This window comes from Micropterus dolomieu, linkage group LG20, assembly GCF_021292245.1.
Source record: "Micropterus dolomieu isolate WLL.071019.BEF.003 ecotype Adirondacks linkage group LG20, ASM2129224v1, whole genome shotgun sequence".
NCBI classification, from domain to species: Eukaryota; Metazoa; Chordata; class Actinopteri; order Centrarchiformes; family Centrarchidae; genus Micropterus; species Micropterus dolomieu.
The window spans coordinates 1,279,578-1,290,837 of record NC_060169.1 but is presented as its reverse complement, the minus strand read 5'-3'; the positions used below and the strand labels follow the sequence as shown (position 1 = coordinate 1,290,837).

The 11,260-nt window shown below is 44.3% G+C and overlaps 1 protein-coding gene across 5 annotated transcripts in view; it reads left to right on the top strand.

The window, feature by feature from the left end:
- LOC123958716 (src substrate protein p85-like) overlaps positions 1–11,204 on the top strand; it is a 20,306-nt gene extending 9,102 nt beyond the window's left edge. For 2 of the 5 annotated variants that reach the window (XM_046032268.1, XM_046032269.1), the window contains exons 7-16: positions 1,383–1,493; positions 2,411–2,521; positions 3,638–3,748; positions 5,654–5,764; positions 7,194–7,249; positions 7,325–7,394; positions 7,489–7,724; positions 8,171–8,303; positions 9,139–9,207; positions 9,692–11,204. In XM_046032268.1, the coding sequence (XP_045888224.1) occupies positions 1,383–1,493; positions 2,411–2,521; positions 3,638–3,748; positions 5,654–5,764; positions 7,194–7,249; positions 7,325–7,394; positions 7,489–7,724; positions 8,171–8,303; positions 9,139–9,207; positions 9,692–9,828 (1,145 nt within the window). In that variant the 3' untranslated portion in view covers positions 9,829–11,204. The remainder of the gene's footprint in view (positions 1–1,382; positions 1,494–2,410; positions 2,522–3,637; positions 3,749–5,653; positions 5,765–7,193; positions 7,250–7,324; positions 7,395–7,488; positions 7,725–8,170; positions 8,304–9,138; positions 9,208–9,691) is intronic. The other 3 variants (XM_046032271.1, XM_046032270.1, XM_046032272.1) reach the window with 3 other exon arrangements.
- Positions 11,205–11,260: the final 56 nt, after the last annotated feature.

Sequence of the window (11,260 nt, the reverse complement as noted above, 5' to 3'; positions counted from 1 at the left end):
TCCACAGCTCCAGAGCCAGAAAACCTGCAGGAAGTGATAGGAGAGAGGAGAGAGACGAGAAAGCACAAGACTACCGGAAAGGGGAGAAGTTGTGTTAGTAACATGCAATAATGGGATGAGGTTGCATACAGAGGGAGAGAAAGTAGAGGAGAGAGGAGCTCAGTGCATCATGGGAAATCCCCCGGCAGTCTAGGCCTATAGCAGCATAACTAAGGGATGGTTCAGGACTCACCTGAGCCAGCCCTAACTATAAGCTTTATCAAAGAGGAAAGTCTTAAGCCTACTCTTAAATGTGGAGATGGTGTCTGCCTCCTGAACCCAAACTGGAACCTGGTTCCACAGGAGAGGAGCTTGATAGCTGAACGCTCTGGCTCCCATTCTGCGCTCCGGTGGGGTAGCAAGGTACTATGAGCTCTTTAAGATGAGATGGGTTGGGCCCAGACAGATCACCCGTAGTTTAGTTTGGTGGACCTCCATATCCCATGGAACTAACTTCCTTATCAGCCATTTAGGCTTTGTCAACAGCGAAAGCTTTCCAAATTGCCTACAGGAGACATATTTTCCAGGCACAGTTTGATGAGCATCTGGCTGGTGGCCAGCTGTGCCACATGCACTCCTGTTGTGCTGATCAGAGGCTGCTTGATCTCTGCTGTGTCAGGACCCTGCAGTACAGGCAGACCGTGTTTGGAAAATGTGTTCATTGTGTTGGCTAATCAAGCTGCTGTTATGCATTTGTTTTCCTGCCATATTATAAGTTACAGCGCAGTTTGTAAGTGATATGAAAGTGGCATTTTGTTCTTTGGCTCTGCACTCCAGCACATTAGATGTGATGATGAAACAAGGTGTAAGTGCAGACTTTAAAGGAGTGTGTTACACATTCAGATTAAAGCTGAAATTCAGCATTTTATCCTCATCATCACATTTGAGGTCCAATGTGCTGGACAGAGCCACAACAGAACTACTCCTAATACTTGCACACTGCACTGTGTACAGTATGAACAGTGAACCCTGTGCTCTGGCTTCTTAGCGTTCACTATTTTAAGGCTGCATTCCCATGACGTCATACTGCCATCACCTTTGTGTTGCGTTCATCCCCTCCACAGTACTCTGTACAGAAGTGCGGAACATTTGCCCAATTCCAGTGGTTCCTCATTAATGTCACCGTTCTCCTTCTTTTTGCTCCAGCAGCAGAACAACACAGCGGAAGGAACTTGGATTTAAAAACAGCATGATCTGATTGTGTGAAGTGTTTTGATTCTGTCGTAGCTCTGGCTACTGCCAGTAAATGTTAATTTGGAATTGGGCCGCCGCTTTGTGACCACTGCTTCCATGCTGCTTCACCCTGACCTTTGACCCTTGCCCCCCCCTGCTTTGCTGTGTAGATTACACCACTGGGTTTGGGGGGCGATACGGAGTGCAGGCAGATCGTGTTGACCAGAGCGCAGTGGGCTTCGATTACCAGGGCAAAACCGAGAAACACGAGTCCCAGAAAGGTTTGTCGAGATTTCCTGCCACGGGCATTCCCATTAACCCAGAAAGAAACGGAGAAAATGTGGCTAATCGATGGGCACTAACACACACACACACACACACGCACTCTTACAAACAACTTGGCCTGACTCTGTGAGCACAGATCCTGACGATTAATGTCAGTTTGCGCTTATTCCTCTTCCTTCATTCCTCAGCCTTTGCTTGCTTATGTAAGGTTGCAAACAATGGCTTTGTTTTCATTTGAGCTCCCTGAGTTGCATGTGTGATGGGATGTTTGTTCGCCCCAGTGTCAAATAATACATTTTTATTATAGTGTTTGTAAGACAAGACATCTGCCTCAGAGGACTTTAAGAACTTTTTGGTTGTAGGTTTCCTTTCTGAGATGTTGTTTCCTTGAAAGTGTTATGGCTCCCTCTTCATCTAACATCAGGTGACTGGCACAGACTTGCCAGCGCCTCCTGCCCTGTGTTTGGGCATGACCCAGCTGGTTTTCTGGGGGTGTGGGATATTTTAATTGGGTATACTTTTTCCCCTTTAAACATGTCCTTTGTTGTGAAGGTATCGGTTTTCTTCCAGTTGACTGATTCTTTTTCTTCTTTTCTATTATATTGGGCTCTTAGTTTATATGTCAAATGTAAAAATGTACACTTTGACAGAAAGATACTAAACAACATGTCCCCATGATACCGTGCATAAACTGTAGTGAGTCAAAATGCATACATAAGAGAAACAACAGACGTTTTTTGGGGGGAAAATATTGTTTATTTACACCAAAGTCAAATCTCATTTTATGTCTGTTGTGCTGTTACATGAGGAGAGAAACATCTGGTGGTGAAAGATGTGTGCCATGGCTTAACTGTGCTCCACCTTTTCCTGCCATAACCTATTTCTCCCCCTCCTCTGCTCTGGCCACCGGCAGATTATGCAAAGGGCTTTGGCGGCAAGTTTGGTGTTGAAACAGACAAGGTGGACAAGAGCGCTGTGGGCTTTGAGTACCAGGGCAAAACGGAGAGGCACGAGTCACAGAAAGGTTGGTATCATCTCATGCACCACTTGATATGAAAAACAAACCAGAGAGCACTGAGTCGGTACATATCTTGGTGTAATATTGGGAAAAGGTCATATAGTCTGTTTATGAAAATAAAATCTTTCCATGATGGAAAATGAACCTACGAACCATTAAAATGACTTCAGTTTGTTTCCAAATCATCAGAATTTGTACTTGCAGTCTGTTTTGATCACTTGAGTCACACCCTCGTGTCTGTCTTGGCTTGTCTGGACTTTCAGTTGCAACACAGCGGTGCAGCTTTGCCTGTGCAGCTCTGTGTCTGACACACCTGCGCAGACTTTACCGCCTGGTTGGCCAACTGCAGCTTAACAGATACGGGCTGACGTCAAAGGTGTAGATGACCTCGAATTCCCCACAATACACCAGGCTTTGTTTACTGCCTAGGTTTGCATATGTGATAACTGGGTAACGTGCTCAGATAACAGGCGCAGACATTTTAATGCACCGGTGTTAAAACTGTGCAAAAGACGCATCTGTCTGTTTTCGTGCTGCACTCATGATTTGTTGATTGTGCTTACATCATGCATCTGCTCCAGTGACACGAATTGGTTAAACTGGCACAATGAAATAATGTGAGATTTGTTTAAAACTATTCGTCCTACTAAGAATCACCTGCTGTACATCTGTGACTGTCTACACATTTTCACGTTCACCTTTTAGTCTTTTCTAATTTTGAGCTTACCGTCTGGGCGCTCTTCAGACGTTAGTGAATATTCCCACTGTGCAATGTGAAAATATTAGTGATGTTTTCTACAGGTAGGGCAATATGATGTGGCATACTGAGATACTAGTAGAGGTTTAGTTATACCACCATGCCGTTATATATATTTAAATAACTGGATTAGCCAAGACATTCTTATCAGGTTATTTTATATATAACCAGTTTCTTAATAGAAGTACCAAGAAATTCCCTGCATCACAATATACAGTTTATCACTGATGCAATATAACAATTTTATCTACATCATCCACTCCTACTTGAGGTAATTCAACCAGAAGACACAGTTAGGTTTCAGGAACATGTTTGGTGGTTAATGTCTGCGGTGTGTGTATGTGTGTTGTGTTGTGTTTCTGCAGACTATGTGAAGGGCTTTGGGGGAAAGTTTGGTGTGCAGACGGACAGACAGGATAAATCGGCGCTGGGATGGGACCACCAGGAGAAACTACAGCTCCACGAGTCCCAGAAAGGTACTGGTTCTGATTTGGTTTCTATGGGTTTTAAGGGAGAGACTGTGTGTGTGTGTGTGTGTGTATACCCAAATAAGTATAAGTACAAGTAAACTGCAAATGCCTTTGTCAGAATTATGATGCCACATCAAATGTAAGCCAAAGCTGATGGTTTCAGTTTTTAATGTTCATAACCAGGGAGAAGAATCGACACCAGCTAAACACCAATCACCTTCAGCTGCGGCTTGTCAGTTTGTATACTGTCCTCTAGTGTTGTAGTCAAGACCGGCCAGACCGAGACAAGACCGAGATCATCAAAAAGTGGTCTCAAGACCAAGTACTACAACACTACTGTACTCGTTGTAGGTTTTGATCAATGGCTCATTGTAAATATATCAAAGGAATAGCAAGTAGCTACTGGATGATAGAATCTATCATAAATGATGTATGTCGTTGATTATAAGGAATTTCCCTTTTTCTGACTAAACGTGGAATATGGGCCATAGTGCTTCTTTATATTTCCTTTGTTGCTGTTTTCTACCAAAGGAGAAGAAACGCTGATAGCCACACGTGTCTCTTGTTTAAATTGTTGCACATCAAACTCTGCATTTGACATTTTCTAGACCTTTGAACGGGGAGAGTACCCACCAAACCTCAGCCTTTACAAGCTGTCTGCTTTGAGTTTAGCACACAGTGTGTTTACTGTAAAACCTCTCTTCCTCCTGAGCCCTGCACTTCAGCTCTGATGTGGTTTTATTGTGGCTTTGGATGTGGTCTTTCAAAGGTTGACAACTTCCTCAATCTGCGGGTTTAAAAAAGGCTAAAATAGAGGAAGTGAAACCACAGCTCAGATTTACGTTTGCATGTCAGGCTTTTAGCGGATGATGTCATACAGAGGAACTTAGAGTAAGTGCAGTAGTAAAAAAAACATCTAAGTGGTCAAAACTAAAAGCCATTTTATTTGGTTTTTGATGAACAGTTTAGACATTAAGTGTGGCCTGCATTGATCTGCAACTTTCCAACTTTCCCAAACTCATAATCTGACCGTGCAGCAACTGAACATGTAAAAATGCCCAAAGCTCCAGTCACTTCACAACCTCTGTCGCTCTCCAACTGACAGCAGTAGAGGCATGGCTCTCTGAGAGAAACTGAAATTGAGAGAGAGAATTCTGAAGCACAGACAGGGCAGATGTGAGATATGACCTCCCTTCTCCGCCGGTTTGTGGTTTTGAATTTTTAGCCTTTTTGTTGTTTTTTTTTGGTACCAGTATGTAAACGAAAGAGTTTTAAAGCCTGCTCATGTCCCGCTATAAATGGTCTCCATTTTGGGCCAGGTGTCAAGCAGTGTACAGCTTCATGTAAACAGAAGTAGAACACAAGGCTAGATTTTTTACGTCTTCCTGTGGCTTCTGCCAAATGTAAGTTTAGATTCTAGTTCACAGCCAAATGGGATGTGTATTAATACGCCACTAAAACTTTTTTTAAATATAATAAATAAATTGGTGGTAGACATTGTGTCAATCAACATATCCACAGTCACTAAATGTCACCATTTCCTCCCTGAGAGGGGTCAAGTAAAGAAATGAAGCAGGTACAGAGGAGGGAAAGATTTGTGTTGTGCAGAGAGAGGAAGTGACTGCAGCAGAAACGGTTTTGCACGAAGCAGGAAGCAGACCTGCTGAAGAGAGTTTATGGTAGAGCTTTGACCACAGACCTTGATCATGTTTAGAAAGAGCTCTGCAGCGATTTTAATCAAAGGAATCCATCATCAACATCATGTAAAATAGAAGATTCCTCTTTTTAAATCTGTGTCTCCACATCACTGAGCGTGTTTGTGAATCGTGAAAGGCCTCTCGAGTGTCTCGTTTTCTCTATATGTTTGTCTGTCTGTGTGTGTATATTACATGGTTGTGTGTTATGTTGCAGACTATAAACGTGGGTTTGGAGGGAAGTATGGGGTAGAGGTGGAGAAGCAGGACCAGTGTGCCCTGGGCTATGAGCACAAGGAGAGCCTGGCCAAGCACGAGTCCCAGAAAGGCACAGATACTCCCTGAACACAACACCTTACCCCACCATTTCAGAACCCCCTCCTGCTCCTTACCCACCCTTCTCCAGAAAACAAAATCCGTGCTCCAAGCTTGATACTCTGTCCTTCACACCGTCCTCCTCATCCTCAGTAATGGCTGTTTTCTTTTAAGTCACAGACCCCTTCTGTCAGAAACCCCCACCCGTGCCACACCCTGCCACCTGTGCAGCACCAACCGATTTACAATGAGCACGTCTACATGCACGATGTAGACGTGCTCATTTTCAGCTCGTGCAAATTAGAAAAAAGGTGTTTTCTCACCTCTGGCAGCATCCTGCCATGCCGATGGTTCTGGCTTGAGACATCTGCTGCTGAGACGAACGCCAATATTTTTTCAGAAACCAAGTCTCAGTTAATCAAAATGATCTGATGGTCAACATTTAATATTGGTACTGTTTCTTTGGTAGAAAATGTAAAATAAAAGCTGAGGTTCAAAGTTCATCCTTGATCCTGGAAACACACCAGGAGGTCTATTTACTAGATTTGTTGATCATATCACATGATATTCATCAGCAGATGAGTTCAATAAAATGGAGGACTTCTCATGCATGTTAAAAAATAGCTAATAGATAGATGAATTGATGAAAAGTTTCAGTGGCAGACAAAACAGAAACTATCTACATGTTAGTTTTAGTTATTTGCTTGAATGAAATAGTGAGCACAGTTTGACCGTTTCCCGCTACAGACAGCTTTCGTTTTGGGCCAGGTGACGTCCGTCGGTATGCAGCTTAGTGTAAATATCCTACAAAACTACAACACGGGTTGGATGTAGAAATGCAGAGGTCTTCTTGTGGCATGGCCAGTTCCCACATTTATACAGCAGTATTTATCCTTCTACCCCCCCCACCCCACCCGATCCCTGCTGTTTCTACCGCTGCCATGATGCTGTTTGTTTCCTTATGCATGCTGCTGTACGGCCACAGTACGTTTTATCAAGGCCTCCTGCTGTGACCACACAGTCATGGCTGATGCTCAAAGCCTGAGAGCCAAGATGGCTGCTTGACCCCAACTGTTTGGCTTACATTACGACTCCCCCCTCAGCTCTTCTGCCGTCACTGTCTGCATTCAGTTTTTTGTTTCTCGTCTCTACAGGTTTGCATGAGCTCATCGGCCCGTCGTCTTGATCCCAACAGTTCTCTTTCCCAGTTCCTATGAAACCAACCACAGTCCGCTTCATCTGAACTGTAGCCGACCAGAGAAGCGCCCGATATGTCTCTAATAGTGTGCCATACTAAAGAATAATGAAAAGGCTAAACGGGACTAAATAGTCCTGTAGTTGTTTAAGGTCTGTTCTGGAAAACGAGTTCTGGTGAAGCCGACTGTGGTTGAGTCATTAATGTAAAACAAAGTGACTTTTACTTATCTGCTGTTTGTTACCAGATTATTCAAAAGGATTTGGAGGGAAATTTGGTGTCCAGAATGACCGGATGGATAAGGTAAGGAGTGTTTGTGTGGTTATTGTGTAGTAAGTGTACAGAGCTCAGTCTTACGTCTCTATCCCTGTGGTTCAGAGCGCAGGCTCTTTCGATGAGCTAGAGAAGCCGAGTCCATCTTACCAGAAAACCAAACCTGTGGAGGCTGGTAAGCATTCGTTAACGCCTGCTGTGTTAGAATCAGAAGTTTAGGCAGCGCGTCGACTCTTCATTTCTTCATTCTCCAATTTTCCACTCATCAGCTGGCAGCAACACGGGGAGCATCAAGGCCCGCTTCGAGAACATCGCCAAGCAGAAGGAGGAAGAAGACAAAAAGAGGGCAGAGGAGGAGCGAGCGCGTCGTCAGGCCAAGGAGAAGCAGGAGCAAGAGGAGGCTCGCCGTAAAATCGAACAGACGCCCAAGGCCCCCTCTCCTGTCCCTGCTGCAAGTCCCAGCCCGACTCCCCCAGTCCTGCCTGCTGCCGCCCCGACCCACCAGGTGAGTCATGGTTTTACGGGATATTTCTGTGGTGTGGGCTTAAAGTGCAACTTTTCAGGCAGAAGACAAAGAATTTAGACTTTATATTTTAGATATTACAAGGAATGGAAATGCTGCCACAGGTGAACTGGTTATGTGCTTAAAGTAGGTGGCGAGTACAGCCCCTTTCAGACAAGCGTGTTGACGGTGTTCAGTCTTCTCACTTAGAAAAGCGGCGATCATGACACAGCACACGTGTTAATAATGTAGAAAAGCCTGTCAACAAAGATGCAGGTTGTTGCCTTTAGTTTGTCAGTGGAATTTAAGTTAACCTCTTAGTGGCGGCAGGGTTAGGGTTGGTTAGTTAGGGGTAAGGTAGTAGTACAGTGAAGCTGTTTTTTTTTTACATGTAGCAGTACTTTACGCAGAAGATCTCACTTAAACAGAGTGTATGTTTGCCTTGTTAGAAGACAGAGGAACCGTCCTACGATGCTGCTGAGGAGAACGGAGAGCAGCTGTACGAGCCGGAGCCACTGAGCATCTATGCAGCGCAGGAGGACCAGGAACTCTACGAGACCCCCGTGGAGGCTCAAGCAGCAGGTGAAGTGTTGTTGGGGACTTTTGCCTGGATGTTGAACACAAACAGGCAAACATTTGTCGTTTATGCTTCACACGTAACTCCATCCGTCGATCCATCGTCAACCGCTTATCCTGCTTACAGGGTCGCGGGGGGCCGGAGCCAATCCCAGCTGACCACACACAACTCGTTAGGATTAATCACTTTTGATTGTTGAAATTTTCAAACAAGTGTCAGTTAATCATTTCAGCTGTTCACTAAGAAAGGTTTAATTTTGGAGAAAAACTTGATTGACAGATTTACAGTAGAGTAAAACTTTGATTGTCCACAAAGGTAGAAAATTCTTTGGTCCATCATGCAGTTCAGTTTATTATGTACAGCTAGCTAAATCTAATGTAGCGCAATACAACAGTCCTACAATTAAAACTACATTCATGAAGGCCTGGACTGAAGAACCAACCTTTCCTCAGCAACACTAACGCTATGAATACTCCAAGTAGTAAAATACAGGACACACAACTTTAAAAAAATCTGGAACCTATTTCTATACATCTTGGTGTTGAAATGAGCAGCTGCAGCGGCTGCTACGTATTCCTTCGGGGCAATTACGCCCTTCAAAAATGAGGTCCACAAAAGGTGCAATTCTCCTGAAGGAATACGTTCCACTGCGGATCCAAGACCTCGTTTTCATTTGGACCCAAAAATGTGAAAATGGGCCCTTTCAGAACAAATATTAAAATTTAGTCTCTTGAACAAGCCAATTACCTGAGAGATAAACGGCACCATATAAACGTAGCTTGGCAACCAGTCGGTCTGTAGTCTCTTTACTTGGACTAACAAACCGTCGTCCTTTTGCAGACGGCCAACAGTACGAGTACGGCGAGGACCTCGGGGTGACGGCGGTGGCTCTGTACGACTACCAAGCAGGTGAGACTGAAAGCTGTTGCAGCTGGGACACAAAATGAAACTGGCTCAGTCACCCCCGCATCTAGAAGATCAGAATGAGTGGATTTGCGTCTGGGAGCAAAGTAAATGAATGCATTGCTTTTACGTAGCGTTGAACGTTAACGTGGTCGGTAGCTTTCATTGTTGTATCTTTTTAGCCTTGAACAAAACTAGCTGACACAAACAGGAGCCCCTTTCAGACCTGCACCTCAGAGGCGGTCTGACGGCAGTCCAACATGTTGTTCACATGTACCTAAAAGTCATGACCAGTCTTGCTGTATTGGACCTGCAATGTTTCTATTATCAATTAATGTGCCAGTTGTTTCCTTGAGCAAAGAATAATTTGGTCTTTTAATAAAATGAGAAAATCTCCCACAGTGTCCAAAACAAAAGCAGCAAGTCTTTACATTTTAAATGATGGACTGAATTTGTGGCGCTCCTTCGTCATCGATCTGTCTCGTTTCAGCCGGCGACGACGAGATCTCCTTTGACCCCGATGACATCATCACCAACATCGAGATGATCGACGAGGGCTGGTGGCGAGGCGTGTGCAGAGGCGCCTACGGCCTTTTCCCAGCCAACTACGTGGAGGTTCGGCAATGACGACGCCCGCCGAGATGAGCCGCGTCCCTATCCTTGTGCAAGAAAAGAAAAGAGGAAGGAAACATTTTCAAATCCATGTTCCTTTCCGCTCTTTTGTCTCTTCACCTCATCGTAGTGCGAGACATCCTCAGGTCTCCTGGCAGGCTTTCTTTTGCTCTTTCTTTCCTTCTCCATCCCTCTACCTACCTGTCTCATTTTCAGATCCCTTTGTTGGTCTTCGTGCAGCAGAAGACAGGAAGGAGGGGTTCTCTCAGAATAACCAAGAGAATTTATAGCTCTGGGCTTAAAGAGGCACAAAGCTTTGCACTTCTGTCGTGTAATAGTTAAAAGCTACAAAATGCAGCGTGGCTGTTCAGGGCTCGAGGTGACTTAACCTCCTGCCTCACAGCCAGACGCTGCATTTTATTTCCTTCCAGATACAGTAGAGTTCTGCTCACAAGGTGTTGATCAAGTGTCGGTGCTTCTTCACACATCAGAGTCCCACCAAAGACCGAAGTAATGACAGCAATGAGTGTTGTGCGCAGGGCTCAGGGTGCTCACTGTTCAATGGAAGCAAGGAGCGGTTAAAAGTGGAAAAGCACCCTCCGCTTCGGATTATAATGATGGCTATATACTGTCCAGCACATCCAGTATGGACCAAAAAGCTGATAAACCCCTTTTGCTTCTTGGTCTGTGTGCGTAAATGTTGCAGTTTAAATTCCCCTCCCGATTGAAGCTGCGCTTGTTGATTTTTCAAAGGGAAACTAATACGAATATGTTCTTCTCCTTCTGAACACTTGCATCAGTTGTAAAGCTGACGTTTGATCACAGATGTCAAGACTTTTACCGCTGCTGTGGCCAATCTCAAGCTAAACAGAAACACTACAGCTCGTACATCATACTGGTTAATCACGCTTAGAATCGTGTACAGAGAGATGCGTTGAGAAATAAGAGATTTGAAGACATTTTTGTTCCCCGTCACTGTGTTTTTCTTTGGATGAGACTTGTGTATTTGTGTCTTGAATGCTCGGGGGGGTTCACGATATGTTATGCCGCTCTGCAGCACAGCTAACATTGCTCATTGTGACCAAACTGTGTGCGTGCTGACCTCGTGAGCGAGCGACCTTTCAAAATAAGTGATTTATCAGCACTGAGGGACGAGGCTTTGGTGTATTCTCCAAACACTAATTATTTCTATCAGACGGCAGGTCTGTGGATCGCAGTAGTGTAGCGTTCATTAAATTCATCTTCGGGGTTTTATAATAAAAAGTAATAAATAATAATAAAGTGACCTTTTCAAATGCATTATTTTTATCTGTACCTCTGTTTGCTTGCGTCACATCATTACCTGCGTGTTCTTTTTTTAGTTTCAATAAATAAACTGAATTTTAAGCTTGTTTGGGCTGCATTATTTTAATGTCCTCAACCCGTCAACATAGTCGCTCTAGAAAAA